General features: G+C 31.9%; 1 protein-coding gene across 1 annotated transcript in view; it reads right to left on the minus strand.

The window, feature by feature from the left end:
• The window catches only part of CDH19 (cadherin 19), an 86,463-nt gene that overhangs the window by 57,156 nt on the left and 9,357 nt on the right, over positions 1-19,950 (minus strand). The window contains exons 3-6 of the mRNA XM_027852431.1: positions 13,415-13,534; positions 10,409-10,573; positions 7,656-7,837; positions 6,784-7,037 (exon numbers count right to left, since the gene is read on the minus strand). Of these exons, the coding sequence (XP_027708232.1) occupies positions 6,784-7,037; positions 7,656-7,837; positions 10,409-10,573; positions 13,415-13,534 (721 nt within the window). The remainder of the gene's footprint in view (positions 1-6,783; positions 7,038-7,655; positions 7,838-10,408; positions 10,574-13,414; positions 13,535-19,950) is intronic.

Consider the following 19,950-nt stretch of genomic DNA (forward strand, 5'->3'; position numbering starts at 1 on the left):
AAGAAAGAAAGAAAGAAAGAAAGAAAGAAAGAAAGAAAGAAAGAAAGAAAGAATTGTATACTACTACCTCATCTAGGGAGTTTTCCTTGATCCCTCTCACCTCCTACTCCTAACCCCTAATTAGTAATGATCTTTCCTCCTTAGACAACAAAGAACCTTGTTTATGCAAGTGGATGTGCTTATCATGTACTGTTGTAGATTACAGTAATTTATCAATATTGTATTTATTCTCAACTACATTACATAGGCAATGAATTCAGGAATGTCTTATCTTTGTATGTTACTGTTTTCACCACAGTAAGAAAATAAGTATTTATTAAATTTAATTGAATTTAAAGATATCTCAGAGTTCATTTAGCCTATTTCAAAAATAGTTCATGAATCCCATCTACCTTATCTCCCCTCAAGTGATGATCTAGTCTCAAGTGATGATCTAGCCTCAACTAGAAGAAATCAAAAGTTAGGAAAATTTCAGACTTCTAAGGCAGACATTTCCATTTGTAAATAGCTCTGATAATTAGAAAAAAATTATTCTTATATTAAATCAAAATTTGCCTCTCTGAAATTTCCACTCCTTGGTAACACATCTTAACTTTAGGACCAAATGAAATGCCTAGCTTATTTTTATAACCTACAAAGGCATGCTGAGGCAACTTGTGTAACTGATAATAGCCATGTTTGATGCAAGCCTAAAAAATCTTGCACTTAGATTTCTTTTTTTTTAGTATCCAACATTTACTTTTATAAGATTTTGAGTTACAAATTTTTACCTCTCTCTTTCTCTCTTCTCCCCCCTCCCCACGACAGTATGTAATCTGATATAGGATATATATATATATATATATATATATATATATTATCATATTAAACATATTTCCACATTAGTCACGTTGTGAAAGAAGAATCAACAAAAGGGAAAAATCATGAGAAAGAGAAAACAAAACAAAAAAAAAAAGAGAGAAAGCAAATACTATTCTTCTGTCTGCATTCAGACTCCATAATTCTTTCTCTGGATGTGGATAGCATTTTCCATCATGATTCTCTTGGAATTATCTTAGTTCATTATATTACTGAGAAGAGCTAAGTCTATCAAAGTTGATCCTCGCACAATGTTGCTGTTGCTGTGTACAATGTTCTCCTGGTTCTGCTCACTTCCCTCAACATCAGTTCATATAAATCTTTCCAGGTTTTTTTCTGAAATCTTCCCAGTCATCATTTCTTATAGCACAATGGTATTCATTCATATACCACAATTTGTTCAGTCATTCCTCAGTTGATGGGCATCCTCTCAATTTCCAATTCTTGGCCACCACAAAAAGAGCTGCTTTAAATATTTTTGTACATGTGAGTCCTTTTTCCATTTTCTATGATCTCTTTTGGATACAGACCTAGTAGTGGTATTACTGGATCAAAGGGTATGTACAGTTTGGTTGCCCTTTGGGCATAATTCCAAATTATTCTCCAGAATGCTTGGATCAGTTCACAATTCTACCAAAAATGCATCAGTGTTCCAATTTTCCCACATCTCCAACATTTATTATTTTCCTTTTCTGTCATATTAGAAAATCTGAGAGGTGTGATGTGGTTCCTCAGAGTTTTTTTTTAATTTTCATTTCTTTATTCAATAGTGATTTAGAGCATTTTATATGACTATAAATAGCTTTAATTTCTTCATCTGAAAACTGCCTGTTTATATCTTTTGACCATTTGTCAATTGGGAATGACTTGTATTCTTATGAATTTGACTCAATTCTCTATATATTTTAGAAATGAGACCTTTAGGAGAAACACTGGCAGAAAAAAAATATTTCCCAGCACTCTGCTTTCCTTCTAATATTCATTACATTGACTTTATTTGTACAAAAACATTTAAATTCAATGGAATCAAAATTATCCATTTTGCGTTCCATAATGTTCTCTATCTCTTGTTTGCTTATAAATTCTTCCCTTCTCCATAGGTCTGACAAGGAAACTATTTCTTGCTCTCCTAATTTGCTAGTGGTATCTCTATTTGTCTAAATTATGTATTCATTTTGACCTTATATTAGCATACAGTGTAAAATATTGCTCTCTGTCTACTTTTTGCCATATTATTTTTCTATATCCCCAGCAGTTTTTGTCAAATAATGAGTTCTTATCCCAGAAGCTGGAACGTTTAGATTTATCCATTGATTACATGGATTATCCATTGATTACTGTGTCCTGTGTACCTAACCTATTCCACTAATTCACCACTCTATTTCTTAGCCAGTATCAAGTAGTTTTGATGATTGCTATTTCATTATACGGTTTTAGATTTGGTATGGTTGGGTCACCTTCCCTTGCATTTCTTTTCAATTATTCCCTTGATATTCTGGAACTTTTGTTCTTCCAGATGAATTTGTTGTTGTTTTTTCTAGATCTATAAGGTACATTTTCATAGTCTGATTGGTATGGTACTGAATAAGTAAGTCAATTTAGGTAGAATTGCTATTTTTATTATATTAGCTCAGTCTACCTATGAGCAACTGATATTTTCCCAATTATTTAGATATGTTTTTATTTGTGCGAAAAGTATTTTGTAATTGTGTTCACAGAGGTCCTTGGTTTCTCTTGGAAGATAGACTTCTAAATTATTTTATATTGTCTACAATTATATTAAATGTAATTTTTCTTTTTATCTCTTGTTGCTGGACTTTGTCAGTAATATATGGAAATGCCAATGATTTATGTGAGTTCATTTTATATTCTGCAACTTTACTAAAGCAGTTAATTATTTCAAGTCATTTTTTACTTGATTCTGTAGAATTCTCTAAGTATATCATTATAAGATCTGCCAAGAACAATAGCTTTGTTTCTTCATTGTGTATTCTAATTCCTTCAATTTCTTTTTCTTCTCTTCCTGCTAAAGATAACATTTCTAGTACAATATTGAATAAAAGTGATGATAATGAACATACTTGTTTCAACTCTGATCTTATTGGAAATGCTTCATAGCATTTCCCAGTACATATAATGCTTCTTGATAGTTTAGAGAAAACACTTGTACTTAGAGAGCAAAATAATTCCCTTATTACATATAAACCCATAAAAACTGATGCTTCAGTAAAAATTTAAAGGAGAATGATCCTGCCCTCGCATATCTCTTCCTTTCTGGTTTCAAATTCTTTCAGGACTGTTTTTAACCACTTCCCAAGAGATGAGTACTTTCCCTATAATATTCCATACAATCATAAGCACGTTGATTTTAGAGCACATATTCTGCCTAGATAAATTTGAGCCTAGATTAAGACTGTATCTAAAATAATTTGCTAAATCAAAATGACCATTTTGTATTTGACCTTTTGAATTTAAGAGGTCCAGAGATCCTGGATTGGATTGGTGCTAAATGATACAAAGGGAAAGAGACTAGTTCCTACTCTAATGTCCTTGGAAAGGATGTCTAACAACAAGAAGTCTGGTACAATCCTCAACATTTATCCAGAGGACATATATCAGGAGCTATTTGGACAGGGCAGAGTCAAGATGAAATATAAAATGTCTAATAGACGTTCAGAAAAGTGCTTTGATGACACTTAAGTATGAGGCTTCCTACAGATTTCAGTAGTAGTTAAACATTAAATTACTAAATCTTATTTGAAGTTTATTTTCTGTCAAATTAACTCTTGTGAGTGTTCTGTGTTTTACTTTTCTCCTGCACACGCATAATCTATTAAATTGCTTACCATCTCATAGATGGCTGTGGGGAGGGAAAGGAAAAGAGAATTTGGAGCTCAAATTTTTTATAAATGAAGATTAAAAAGTTTTATTCATGTGTAATTGAAAATTTTAAATAGTAATTAACTTTTCAAAAATGGGAAAAATACTAAACAAGAACTGATAACAAAACTTGTAAGCAGATTGACAAATACAAATGTAGAGTAACATCTTACCCCATATACCACAAAAAGTTCCAAACTAAGACTTAATTTAAATGTAAAAAATCACAATGTGAAAAAAAAATTAGAAGAAGAAGGTGGTATTATTACAATTATGACCAAAAGGAGAATTCTTAGGTAGGGAAGGGGAAAAGGTGATCACCTATGGTAAAATAGATAATGTCAGTCACATGAAATGAAAATTGAAAATTGAAAAAAAATAAAAATGAACAAAATAAAAAAAACATGCATTTGTAATTAGGAAGGAAATCATTTGTAAAATATGTATGAAAACTCTTTGATTTAGTTAGGATATTCAATGTATAAAGGGAATCAATTCACAGTTTTAAGACAAAAAGTCATTCTTCAATGAATAAGTAGTCAAGGAATATGAAATGGTTATTAAAAGAAGCACCAGTATTCATCAACAAAGATCTGGAAGGTTGTCCATACCACTAATTATAAAATAAATATAAATGAATACAACTCAAAGTTTGTATATCACAATTAAAAATTTGCCAATAATTACATAAAGAATAGAATAAGTAAATGTTGAAGAGATTTTGGAAAGATGATCACACACACTTACATATATATATATATGCATATATACATATATGCATATATATATAATTTGTCAAATTTATGGATGTGAACACACATATACATATAGTGGATGGAAATTAATTGACTTAATTATTCTGGAAAACAATTTTGAATTGTGTGAAAAAGTAATGAAAATATACATATTCTGATTCTGACACAACACTTCTAGTTATATACTGGTATGAGACCAAAGGAAGAATGAAATGACATAATTATATCAAAATATAAAACAAAAAAAATTTGGCAGCAAAACAGTAGAAATTAGTATGTGTCCATTGATTGGAGAATGGTTAAATATTTTTATATGAATGCAATGAAAAATTGCAGCACTATTATACAATGAATGTGAAGAATTTAAATAAAAATGGGAAGAATGGTATGAATTATATGAATAAAGTAATGCAGAGAAGATTGCTATTTACAAATATATCCACATATATGCACACATACATATACATGTATATCCACATACATAGACATATGTGCATATTTTAATAACATACCAATAAAATAAAATTAATACTATGTAATTGTAGTAACTAATTGGCCTTGCAGGAGACTTGATATACAGTTCTCCCTTCATTGCTGAGGTGCAGGATTATGGATATGAAGGATTACCTATACTGTCAGAAAGCTGGAGTATTGGGAGAGTAAGTGAATTGTCCAGAGCCACAAAGCCCACATGTGTTAGAGGTAAGACTTAAATCTGGGTCATCTTGCCTGAAAGCATGCCACCCTTATCATCTGCCATGCTGCCTCTCAAGCTTTGTCAAATGATTTTATTGAAGTTATTATATGTATCTTCACTGCAGCCAATAATAGCATTACAATAGTACATTCCTATTTTATCACAGTATCTGACACATCCCTATGTATGTATGTATATGTCTATCTATCTACCTACCATCCATCCATCAGGCAGCTCAGTAACACAATGATAGAATGCCAAGCCTGCAGGCAAGAAGACTCATCTTTGTTAATTAAAATCTTGCCTCAGACTAGCTATGAAACTTAGGGCAAGTCACTTAACTTCATATGCCTCAGTTTCAACATTTGTAAAATGAGCTGAAGAAAGAAATGGCAAATCACTCTCTTTTCTTTGCCAAAAACAAACCCAAATGGGAATAGGAAAAGTCAGACGTGTCTGAACCACAAAAATCTCTCTCTCTTATCTTTTTCTTTTGTATTAGTAGATTTTATTTTTGTTTTCTGGATTTGTTGCAATTGAGCCAGTCCCCCAGATTTGTATCTCAGCCTTTGATCATGCTGTTTGTTCCTCCTGGAATGTCTTTACTTTCTTTCTACTTGCTTATATCCTACCCACCATAAAGACACAACTCAAGTCCTACCTCTTCTATAAATACTTTTTTTTTAAATCTCTGGGCCTCATTAACTTGTCTCTTCTCTGACTTCTTAAAGCATATTTACAAGCACGTTACAATTTAGAACTCAATTACATGCTTTCTGTGTGTGTGTGTGTGTGTGCATGCATGTGTGCATGTGCTATTATTCAACTACAAATTTCTCACTATTAATGACCTATGTCTTATATTCTTATAACCCCTTAAACTTTAGCACAATGTTGAACATTGGGTTTGTACTGAACAAATATTTTTAATTGTTAATTTATAAACAAATTAAACAACAAATTGAAAATAGGTGAAAATAAATCATGTTTCTATCAACAGTAAATAGCAAAATATTTTGCAATGAAGCTGTGATTGAAGGGACACAGATAAGCCATCATAATATTTCATATTTTTCAAAATAATTTCTGATTCTATTCTAGGCCATATCTGCTAGACTTCCATTGAATGCAAGGATGGGTTAGGAAGAGAAAAAGCTATTCATATGTAGCAGGAACACCATCTGTTGATGAAAAAATATTTTTCCCCATTCATCTGGCTGCTTAACAGATTACACTGCCAGTTTTCTCTAACATAGAAGAGATAGAGGAGCTGTCACAGTTACCACTAAGTATGTATCTATACCCAATCACCTTTAACATATGGTATTATTCACAAGTTATCGAGGATGAAAGTCCAATGTTCACCACTAAAAACAACTAAACAAACAAAAAAACACTAAATTTTCTGTCATGCTTACATATTTGTAGCACTGTATGAGGAAAATTAGAATTTGAAGTGCATAAAATTAAATGTTATTTAATAGTGTTTGTTTTGAAAGACACTAAAAAGTAGAGTTCAAAGGGAAATTATATTCTTTTCATTGTTGTGGTTGTTTCTCTGACTTTGTGAATTGAGAGTTTGGTTGGTCATACCTGATTGGAGAGTTGGTAATATCTGGATCTCTGGCAAATACAGTGCCCACATATGAACCATAGGGAGATTCTTCAGCAATCTCCATTGGATACTCCAGATGGGAGAAAATTGGTGGTTCATCAGCATCTTCCACTCTGATTTTAATAACAGTAGTTTGTCCGGAATTTTCATCCTTTGGGAAATTTTTATCAATAAAGCTGTTTGTAACTTTTGCTCGAATGCTGTATTGTCGCTGAACCTCATAATCCAATTTCTACATAGAAACAGATTGCAGTGTTCAAAAATCAGGTTTTTCTTCAGCATTACAAAGTTAATTATAGATTAATGACTAGCATAGTTACTTTCAAGTGTTTTAAAATATAAAAAAAAGTTTGAATTATTAAACTGTCTTGGTTGAGCACATGTTATATGTTAGGAATTAATACCTTTTAACTTCTATACTTAGTCTGACATTTTCATTAAATGGCATTATAAAAAGTAGGTATTCATTACAATTAAGGCAGTCCATTTTGTCATTGAAGTTAATGAAAGTTGTTTTGAAATGATAACTATACTTTTAGGTAGGTTTAAACAGCTTTTGAAATTTCATATAGAATTATTAAAAGTAATTTCCCAATATTCAAACTGAATTCATAAACTCTGCCTTTAATAAAAAAGCTCTTCAAATATTAACTTGTCATATATTATTATTAATGATATTCTTCTAATTTTGTAATAAATTTTATTTCCTTTTTGCAATTCTCATTCTCAAGCTAGTTTTTAATTAAGGTGAATATCACAGGACAATCTGTTATGAAAAATAGTTCTATCTGTTACTCATTCAATTTCCAACTATTTGTATACATATAATTTACTATTTAAACATAAATACCTTTTTTAATACAACTATTCCTTCCTGAGTCTCATTATTGGTGATAATGTCAAAGATGTATGAACCATCTTCAATACTGTAATTCATTTTTGCATTCTCTCCTATGTCACTGTCTTCTGCCATGATTATTCCTATGGAAGTTCCAACTGGTGCAGATTCAGAGACATTCATGTGGTAGAGTCCTTCAAGAAAAAATAGAACATTATCACATTTATGCTTTTCTAAGGGTATGCATAACTACTGCACAAATTTTCTGTCTCTTTAGACAGTAATTTGAAAATCTTTTATTTAGAATCTCTTTCTCTGACTCTTACTCCTCCCTTCACCTTCTCAACTTTGATATTACTCTAAGACTCTCCATGACTGTAAGGAATATTAGAAATGAAGAATCAGGATGACCTAATGACTGACTGCTTGTCAAAGCTTCTAAGTTAAACAAGATTCTGAGAAAGTAGCCATTTTATATAGTGACTATAGAGTTTGAGGGCCTGAGTTAAAATCTTTCCTCAAAAAACTCATTACCTATTTGATCTATGGCAAGTTATTTAGCCTCTCTGGGCTTCAGTTTCCTCACCAGTAAAATTAGAAGATTAAACTAGTTGCTCTATGAAGTCTTTTCCACTAGAAAAGTTATGATCTTATGACTTTGAAATTAAACATCTGAAAGATTGAAAGAAAAAGTTTTGGGAAAACTGTTGTTTCCACATAGTAGGCAGTGCATACAAAAACATATACTAGGTATTTCTCCTTCCCAAACTGGGAACAAACTGCAAAACATGCATCAACCTGTTTAACTTAGCAACTCTATTAATAACTCTATTAATAACTCTTATTGAGTAATCATTATTTAAAATTTTATAGCAATTTAAAAATAATATGTCTATTAATCCATCAATAAATATTTTTTAGGAGTCTGCTATGTATCAGGCACTATGCTAGTAATCATATCAATCAAAAATTAGGCCTGAGTAGACTCTCTTCAAATTTTATTGTAAGGAAATTGAAAGGATTAGAACACTAAAAGGTTGTGGGAATTTTATGAACCACACTGATTCCATCTTGTGACTCATTTCTGGATCTGAGTTCCCTTTCTATTCAGCTATGGGTTTAATCCAATTTTGTCTTGTGAGAAAACTTCATTCAATTGTGGGATTTAGGAGAAAACTTTATTTCATTGTTTCAATTGTGCCCAGCTTGGCTGGGAAACTGGACCACCTTTACTTGTTACTTAGAGACCCTTAAGTAAGGATCATTATGCTGACTAGAAACCCAGGCAGACTCAAAAATTGATGCAAAGAATTTTATCACAATTATACATCTCAAGCTACCCAAAGTTCTTATCTGAAAACTGGCCTTACATCAATCAGTATTTGTTTCAATGTCCCTTTGATTGTTTACAGACATTTGAGGGGAGTAGGACACCACTTTTTTTGATTTCAAGAAATTGCATTTATTCATTCTCCCTCCACCAACTTGGAAAGTCCCTAATCTTTCCTCCAAACAAAAATCAGATTATCTAATGTTGCATCCTGGTTAGTTGTTTCCTTTTAATTAATTGGTCTTTTTTGATTGTTTTTAAGGTATAAAAATCTGTCTTTCCCCATATGCAGAGTCTAGTGCCAAAGCTGAGAAAGGTTACTACTCCCTATTTGTTATGCAATTGGCATGCATCGCTTAATAAATTTATATACTCAGAAGCTGGAAACTTTTTCTCAGTCATTTCTTCTTTTACCCACCTCAGTTGTTCCCTTACTTGTATAATGGCATAAAATTAGTCTTTTTTTTTTCCCAGAACTAATATTACAGATATTCCCTATGCTCAACATCTCTGGAAATCTGCTTCCAATTTCTCTTGGTTATTAATAACCAAGTGCCACAGTATTGCCCTGAAGATTAACTCTTCTAGACACAACAATGGTGTTTTTTTTTCTTCATAGGTTTACGATAACTGAATTAAACAAGCCTAAAACAAAATAGGCAGTTAGGTGGTACACTGGATACAGTGCCAGGACTGAAGTCAGGAAGACTCATCTTTGTGAGTTCAAATATGCCCTCAGATACTTATTAGCTGTGTGACCCTGGGTGAGTCACCTAATTCTGTTTGCCTCAGTTCCTCATCTTGAGTTAGAGAAGAAAATGACTAAACCACTCCAGCATCTCTGCCAAGAAAACCCCAAATGGGGTCACAAAGAGTCAGACATGACTGAAACAACTGAATAACAACAACAAAAGCTATAGGAGACAACAAATTCTTTGACCTTTCCTTTAGCATAGGAATCTGAAATTGAATTGACTAAAAATATAGTAATTCTTCAAAATCTCTGATTATCTGACTTTTGTTTGATCAGAAGAATATTTCAGCTTGGACTCAATATAATTCATCTTTGACAATAGAAACAATAACAATAAATTAAAAAATAAAACAAAACAAAGCCTCTATTCCTTGGAGTTAAAAAACATGTCTTCAGCAAGCTTCACCTTTGAGCCTCAGATTCCTAATGTCCTAATAATGGGAATAACACTACATGCACCATCTATCTCACAGCATTGCTTGAGGAAAACTATTTCAGGAATATTTAAACAAACACAGAAAAATAAGTTTATTTTAGTTGCTTAATAAAAATTTTATATTATGTTACTAATAGGTCTAGAATTGCTTGTTTTCTATTAAAATGAAGCAATAGAAAAGTAGCACCTACTTAAGTTGCTGGTAATTTTTTAATAATTAAAATTTAAGCCATTCTGGTACTTACCAAGTTGAAATATAGGCCTGTTATCATTGACATCAGAGAGATTAATTGTGACAGTTGTTGTGCCAGAAAGTCCTCCTGGAAGACCAAGCATGTCTGTGGCTTGAACAACAACTAAATACTGGTCTTTAGCCTCTCGGTCCATTTGTGAAGAAATTCTTAGTATTCCTTGAAATAATAGCAACCATTCTATTACTATTCATCTAACAATAATTCTCTAAACATTCTATAGTACACACCACAGCCTGGCAGAAACTAGAACACTCTAGAACATCATAGAAGATTCAGTGGAGCATGTTAAAATGCTGAATTTGAAGTCAGAAAGACCTGGAATAAATTTAATATCAGATACTATGTAACTATGAGTAAGTCAATTAATCTCTTAAAAATTCAGTTTAAGTGAGATTAGATTTGATGGCTTCTAAATTCCCTCAATTTTATCCAAATATGGAAGTTTCAAGCAGGAGAATTGGTTCTCTCCCACCCATAGGGGAGAGACAGGTCTAGCCTGAATTCTGTCACATATTAATAAAATCGCTTACACAAATACAGGATTTTTTATATTATAAAAACACTCCAAATACATTCTATAACTTGCTTCTCAAAGGAATCAGGTGAGTTAGATAGTACAATTATTTTTTTGGGGGGGGTAGACAATTGTGGTTAAGTAACTTGCCCAGAGTCACAGAGCTAGTGAATATTATATGTCTGAGGCTGGATTTGAATTCAAGTCCTCCTGACTCCAGGGCCAGTGTTCTATCCACCGTGCCATTTAGTTGCCCTATGAACAATTATTATTTATTCCTGCTATAAGAATGAGGAGACTGAAACTAAGTCAATTAAAGTAACTAACACAATTTTTTTTAGGCAAGTAAGGGAAAGCACCGAAATTCAAATCCAAGTCTTCTAGCTACAAGTATTACACTATCTCTCACACTAATTAGGCAAGGCACTTAACTTGATCATCAATTTTCTTCAGGATACAATGAGTGGTTGAACTTAAGGAAAACTTAGGTTTCTTCTATTTTAAAAATACCATGGCTATATGATAAATAACAGCAATTTCATTTTATTATAGAAGTTCCCTTTCAAAGCAAGTGAAAGCTTGGATTATTTTAAAAGGTTTTCCAGTATGAAGAGAATTGAGTTTATTATAAATTAATGTAGTTTTTTTGAAAAATTGTATTAAATTATGAAAGTTAGTCTAATATTTTTTGCTATGTTAGTAACCAAAGTGGATTGACTGATTTGATCTGAGCACTTTTTAGAAAACTGATTTTAACCTCCCCCCCACATACACACACACACACACACAAAAGTTTGGACAAAAAAGAGCATAAAAATATAATACATTTAATGTATTCAGGGATTGTATATAACTTTGTCCTAGATGTTGAAAGTGTTTGAGCATCTGGAAATGCTTCGGTCCCATTTAGTCTTATTTCTTTAGTCTTTGTATCTTTTTATTTCTCTTAAATGGCCCTCTTTTTTGTCTTTTTTATTTGTTTACATTTTTTTCAGTGCCTTTGTATTATTATCTATGCAATACAAGAGATAAGTGAGTTTTTCAAATCAATCTATATTTGGAGGCAGAACATCAAAAAAAGGCAAAATGAACAAGGTTCCTATTTTAATTTAGGCTCATATTTTATAAGGTTATTCCAGCTTAGTTTACTAAAATAAAAAAAAAGGTGAAACAAGTAATTCCTAACCAAATTGAACAAAGTGAATTATAATTCATGGAGATTTGACTAGCAATCAGACAAGTTAATTTATTTTTAACTGTATTTAACATGACATATGATCAATAAATACTTGCTTATTGAAAATATGTTGTATTTTATATTACATTAGTAGTATATTGACATGAAAAATTAACATAAAATTTCTGATGATTACAGGAAATTGTTAAAAGTATATACTGCAAAATGACATAGTGATTCAAGAATCATAGACAATATACAACCACGAGACTATGGAAAAGTCACGTAGAGACGATATCCAAACCTATGATAACATTTGAAAATAAAAATGCACTTACTAGCTGTGTGACCCTGGGCAAGTCACTTAACCCCATTGCCTAACCAAAAAAAAAAAGAAAAAAAAAAAGAAAAGAAAAATGCAAAATTTTACCTAACTTGTTCATGATGATCCAGACAGTAAATTTTAAAGCTAACATTGTAACTCATTGCTGCAATACAAGAAGATTGGTTTATCCTATATAAATTTCCTAAAGGAAAATAGCATTTGAACAACTTACTTCCCAGAGTTGAGAGGGAAAAACGTATCTTCCATATTGTTATATACCTATGAACTATTATAACTATTTTTTGGATTCTCCGTCATCACTCGTTTTAGATTATGTTGAGTTCTCCACTGTGCCAGGTACCTTCCCCTCAACCTTTTTCAGCTTTCTTTTGTGTGTAATCTACCACTATTACCTCATAAACTCACTGAGGGCAGGGATTATCTTTTTTTTCATGTTTATATCCCTAGTATTTAACAGAGTTCCTGCCACATAGTAGGTGCTTAATAGATGTTTATTGATTATTGGTTATTAACTTATTATCTCATTCTTTTTATCTGTTCTGTGATGTTTAAAAATGGTCTGAGAACAAGTTTTTATCCTATTACTATTCTTTTATATTTAAAATTCTTTGGGTTTTTATGCAGGTGAAAAAAACAATTGCATCTTGTATTTGAATAAAGATATTGAGGGAATCATTGAGTATGTTCAGAATAAGGATCATGGACATAACTTTAAAAGCAAACATTTGGTCAGGGATGGTATGTACCTCATTGTGTTCCCACATCATATTCCCACATGTCTCTTATTTCTTCTACAGCTCTTTATATTTGATGGTTTTTTTTTATTCTGGATAGTTTAGAGATCACATACATTCAGTTTGGAAACATCTATAAAAATATATATGGATATAAGATAGTTTCATTGGCTCCCACACTTTCAGTTATCTTTTCTATGTTTATGATTATGTTAGTCAGTAGTACCTGTCGTTGGCTCTACAGAAAAATAGGGTCGTCCCCGTAGTATAGTATAAATGAGTCTAGCATTATTCCCATGTGAAGGATCATCATTATCTGTAGCTGTCACCTGGATAACAGAAGTTCCTGTGGAGACAATAAATGGTGATCTGTAATTATAGATGTTGCCATATTTAGCAATGAATTTAAAGCTGTACGGCATTCTCCCCTCCCTCTGTGAATTAATGATAGAAAGGCAAGAGGTAGTCTGTCTCCCCTGTGGCAAGGCAGATAACTAATGCTCAAGAAAGAATAGAGACTAGTCTAATAAAATAGCATAAACAAAACAGTGCAGCTTTTGTGGACTATGTTCTGAAACCTGAGTGTAACAAGACCTATTACAATTTGTTAAATTCTTGAACCAAATGTATACAATTGAGGTAATATATATGCAAAAAGGTATATTGGAGGTACCATGAGGAACTTGTCGTGAATACTCTTTTGTCTAACCACAATCTGGCAGTCAGAACTTTAAGTGCAAAATAGGGAGAGTTTGTTCTCTGTATTAGTATTACTAATATAAATTATATATATGTACATATATAAACATATAGATTTTATCAGCTATAAAAACATTTAAATGAGGTGACCTCTAAATGTAAATCAAAATACTTTCAACTCTCAATCTATGATCTTATAATCATTAAAACCCTAAAATCATTGATTACTTAATAATAAATTACTTACTTAATAATAAATTATTTCCTTAGGCCAAAACAATTGCTGCCAATTTAATTCAATTCAAAACATTGACTAAGTGCTTACCTATGTAAAGCAGTGCACTGTGCCTTGAGGACACAAAGACAAAAAAGGCCTTTAAAAAACCAGTATTCTTCATAATCTGTCTCCTTTCTACTTTTCCATTCTTTTTTATACCTTATTCTGTTCCTCATTCTCTGAGATCCAGGGACACTGCCTTCCTTGCCCTTCCTCACACAAAACAGTTTTCTAAGTGTTTTCTCTGTCTATTCCCTCTATCCAGAACATGTTCTCTCATCTCTGTCTTGGCTTCCCCAGTTTCCTTCAAGTCTCAGCTAAAGTATCATCTTTTGTAATAAAAAAATTTCCCAGTCTTCCTTAATATTAGTGTCTTCTCTTTGAGACTAGCCCCAATTCATCCAGTTATATCTTGTTTGTACATACTTATTTGATGTTGACTCCAAGATTAGGCTTTGTGAGATACTTGAGAGTAGAGCCTGTTTTTTGACTTTCTATGAATCCCCAGAGCTTATAAAAGTGTCTGGCACATAGAGAGTGCTTCTTAAAAGGCAACTTCACTGACTAAGAAAAACAAAATATTCCTTGCTTTCAAGGAGCCTTCTATGAAAAACAAAATGTTCCTTAGAATTGAGCAAAGATGAATAGCAAACACAGAGGTTATATTTATTTACATTTTTAAATTGACTCAATTTAAAAAAAACTACTGTTATTTTGAATTTTGAAGACATTATGTAAAAACTGCATTGTAGAGAACTTTTTATATTCTACTATGCCCTTCTCTTCCTTATTGCATTTCTACTCATTGACCCCCAGACCTCTCCCTATTTTCTTAATTTTCCAGAGTCCCCTAACTGTTTGTTGTACCCAAACTTGTTTTATAGCTTCCTGTTCTTCCCTCAACCAAAATGTACTTTTCTGATATCTCATTCTCACTCTGATCCCTGCCAGGGATGAGGAGGAATTAATTAGGTGAATTAAGCTCATTAAATGTATATAACATTAAAAGGAGGGTGTTCTTACTTAACAGTGTTATTACAATGACCTCAGAAAACTCAAACCCATGAATGTGTTTCCAGATTAGAACTAAAGAATGAATTTGAAGTTATCCATTCCATGAGATGGGAGACATCATTGTCATATTAATCTTTTGTCATTTAAATGGCAAGTATATAGGCCTCAAGTAAGGCACCCTGAGCTAGTCCTAATGTTGTTCCTTGCAAGCTCTCTGAACATGGGTAAGAATTTTATTTGATTTTTAATGGCTCTAGACTTCATCTGAAAAAAAAAATAGAAGATATTTTCCATTTTCTTCTAGTTCTAAATTATGATTCTATGAAATCACAAAATGTTGGCAGTTGTATAGTCTCTTTAAGCTTTAGGTCAGTGTTATGATTTCTTACTGATTGTTAGTGCCACATAAAGCTTGCTCATACCCAAAAAGAATAGGAAAATTCACACTCAAATAAGGCATAAACATGCCTGAGATTGGTAGCCTGGAATCCCTGTAACCAGGAGTCTGAGCCCTGCTTGAGCTCAGGGTTTCTGAGTTTCAATACAGCTAACAACAAATGGGTGTGCTAACACCTGTATGGTAAGCCTTTGGAACAAGGGGCCATTGGGTTGCCTAAGGAAAAGTGAATCATCCCAGTTCAGAGATGGAGTAGAATAAAGCTTACATGCTGATCAGTATTGGGCTTAAGCACAAAGTGGACTATGTACTTTCAGTTTGAGTGAAAGATGCAGTCTCAAAAATAGAAATAAAAAGCAATCATGAAAGTATAAATGTTATAAAATTTAGGAATAGTCAGGAGACTTGTTTTACATCTTGGCTCCAGTATTTAACAATTTTGTGTCTTGGAAAAATCACTTAACCAGCTTGCGTCTAAGTTTCCACAATATACAATGGGCATAATAATATTTGTGCAAACTATGACACAAGTGGATTGTTATGAATAAAGAACTTTCTAAGTCTTATAATATTATACAATTTTGAATTAATTGCTACTATAGATTTAATTCAGGACTTTGAGTCAAAAAATTGAGGCACATTAGGGCTAAAAGATGTCATAGGAGTTTAATTATCATCTTATCTTTATTTAGTTTTAGTTGTTTCCCTTTATCCTTATCTCAAATCATAGTTTTCACCTAATTCATAATGCAAGGCATATAGATCAACCTTTTTAACTTCCTCTTTGTGGATGTGTACTTTAAAAGGTTTTATTGAGAACTCCGTAGTTAGAAGTAAACAACTTCTACTCTAACAATGGGCAATTTAAGACATAGAAAGAGCTAAAAGAAATAAACTGTTGGCAAATAAAAAAGAAAAATATTCAACAGGACTTTGATAAGGTTTCATATAGTGGAAACATCTGCTAATATTTGCTGTATTGAGCCAGAGAAATAGCAGGATCAGTCTACAGAACATTATTTCATCCGTAGTGAAAAGACAGTTATATAAGACTTACAAAATTGGTAACAATCCCCTGAGGCTGTCAACAAGGGTACTTTGCAAAAGAAATATTCTTCAACAGGTTCATTTTACTATTTAAGGTATGGGGATTATTTTTTATCTACTTACTCCATCAGCAATAAGGCTATTTCTTTCTTGAGCTAAACTTTACAATAGTTACTTTGGCATATTGCATGAAACTATCACATCTTCCATTTTTTTTAAACGATTTGGTCATTTTGTAATCATTACACAATGTAGAGACCACATTTTTCATATTAAATAGTCTGAAACACAATAAGATTTTTATAGTAATCTAAACATTTACTCTATAAACCTAAAGATACAAGGAACATAGAAAAAATAGTATTTCAAAAAATTCATAGGTCATTATTTGAAGAAAGTAAACCTTTAATAGGAATTAAATTTCTTGTATAAGCTATGTGTAGTACTTTGCACATTATAGGTAGTAAAGTTGTTTATAGAGTCAACTTATCTACACTAATAGTTACTAATATAGATAATCCAAAAGTCATTTATATTTTTCATTGAAACAAATGTTTATTTTTACATTTATATATATTTGTCTTATATTCAACTTCAGTTCTGCAAATGCTTATTAAGCACCTGCTGCATATAGAAATCTATGAGAGAGGATGAGGTAGGGTACAAAGTTTACTCCTTAACCTCATGCAGTTTGCAGTTTATAGGGGGATATGACACATACAAAAGTCAATCTGTGATAGAAACCTCTAAATGTGGTACCATTTAAGTCTGCTTGCTTGAAAGGATTTAAAGACCAACTCCAGAAACTTTCCTTCTCTAACTTTTCAAAGTTGCAATTAAAGCATGAAGGACCTAGTATCCAGATTACAGACTGACTGCAGCTACACCATCACAGCAACATTCAAATCAGAAATTCAATTCTAATTAGTTCAATAAATGCCTTTAGTTACAAAATTCAGCCTAAGCATTAGTACCTTCCTTTCTCTCTTCAAACCCCAATTTGTATACCCTATTAAAAATACATTTCTTTATACTATCTCCAGACCTCCTGTCTCCTTATTTAGCATAATGCTTGGCATATAGTAGGTGCTTCATAAATGCTTGCTACTTGTTCGCTTAATCAATCCTAGTTATCAAAAATTATCACCTTAGGTGCAAACTCCTTTCTTATAATATCTCCAGGTATACTTTCATTCTTATCAAATTCAGGTATACTCCTCCCCAGTTTCACACAAACCCTGTTTATGCCTTTATTATCTTGCACTTTGTCCCTCAAAGACTCTTCTGTTGTGAGAAAATTGTCTTTTTCAACAAAACACTCCTGAACCCCTCACCTTCATTAATTCTTGTATTCTTCCTGTTAAAATCAGTTCACTTTTAACCTTTTCCAAAAAGTTAATTTATTCTCCCATTCCTCCTGATTCATTGGGCATAGACGACCCATTCTTTAGCTTTATTTCTGGAGTCTATAGTAGCCTCCAAAACATACCCCCCCACACACACATACAACCATCCTTGATGTACTGATTACCTAACTAATAGTCCTCTGCTTCATCCTATCTAATTTTCTCTTATTTGATGACACATCTAACTCCCTATCTGTTCAACTATATTATCATGTAAGTGTTAGGGGAACCCAGTAATCTGTGATAGTACTACATTCTGACATGCAAGCATTCTTTAATTATCACACACTAAACTAGAAATATGCATGTCATACTTTTACTATAGCTGAAAATTATAAAATCCTGAATTCAAAAATGCATCATTTATTTTGTGACTATAGATATTTTTATTTTACTATCAGTGGTAAGGAGAAGAAATATCTTTTCATAGAACAAGTATATGAATAAATTATGAGGAAAGGTACTTTTTATGAAGAGTTTTAGTTCCGCTACACTTTAATTAGTTCTCTACACCCACTCATAGTCTGAATGAGCTTCATTCAGGAAACACTTGTTGTGAATAAGGAGCCACTTAAAGATAGTCTAGAGTTAACAGTAGAACAGTGTTTTAGCCCAACTCTGTACTTCTGATTCCAGAAAAGTTAAACAAAACATTCAGATTGAAGTGCTATATATTTCTATGTCTGTAAAAACTAAATGCATCATTCTTGATGAAAACAATGTCTAATTGTAGGGGTTACATAGAGTCTCTGCCACTTTTAGAATTGGCTAAAAGTAGTCTTGGTTTCATTTCTCAAATACAGAGAGCAATTGTGCTCCCTCAAATGAATTTATATTTTATATGTAATTACTTTAAAGCCTAGAAACATAAAATGAAATAGGTAGAAATATGATTTTTCCACTTGTCATTCTGGATTTGAAAAGTGTTCTTCACTTGTTTTGTTTTGTTTTGTTTTGTTTTTTCATTCTTCTACTCTCTCCAACTGAGAAATAGGTCAGTCTTATTACCCCTTCCCCAGTCCAATTGTAAATTCTGACACTTCTGTTTCTCACAAACTTGATGCAGAGGTTAACTCAATTTAGAAGAAAGGAATAGCTCACTAAGACAGTAGAATCTGCCAGGATTTACCTGAAAAACTAACACATAACCAGTTTGGAAAGAAAAAAGAAGAGGATTTTATACCAAACTCAATCTATTTTTGCTCTGAGTATTCAAACCTTTATCATGATTATTGCACCAAAGTACCAAATTTTGTCAAATTAGAAGGTTTTGAAGAAAACAAAATTTAATCCAACTGCTGCATTTTGGCTATGATCACAAATGCTGGAAAAATAATATAAATCATTATTTTATGCTTCCTTTAAAAAGTATATCATTTTTTATTTATAAGGACTCTACATTGATCATGTAAATATGCAATATTAAAATTACACATTTTTAATTTTAAGTGTTTTTAATTGATTTGTGTCATATGCAAGAAAAATGCCTTTTATGTTTCTCTTTAAATAGCAGGGTCTAGGTCAATATTTATGTCGTGTGCTTTTCAGAGTGAAAAGTTTTTGAGAGTATTAATGTATGAGTTAATGTGTATTCACTGAATTTTTAAATACATATATATGAAGATTTTATAAGTGCTTCTTTTTAAATATATTATTTTTCATAGATGATTGATTATTTCATCATTTATTTTTGGTAATTGATTTAGAGGTTAAAAAAAAAGTACTCTAGGTTCTACTCCACAGGGACATACAAAGTTACCTGCTTAGGAAATTACAAATAACAGCTAGTAAAGGTAGTAATCAATATCAATAAAATCAACATCAACTAATAGTTATTTATAATTATAACACATATTTTAAGTTGGTGTTGGTTATTGACGGGTTATTTTTGTTTAACATAGTGCTTTATAAGTTAACAGAGC

This window comes from Vombatus ursinus, unplaced genomic scaffold (genome assembly GCF_900497805.2).
Source record: "Vombatus ursinus unplaced genomic scaffold, bare-nosed wombat genome assembly UNPS02009573.1, whole genome shotgun sequence".
Taxonomy (NCBI): domain Eukaryota; kingdom Metazoa; phylum Chordata; class Mammalia; order Diprotodontia; family Vombatidae; genus Vombatus; species Vombatus ursinus.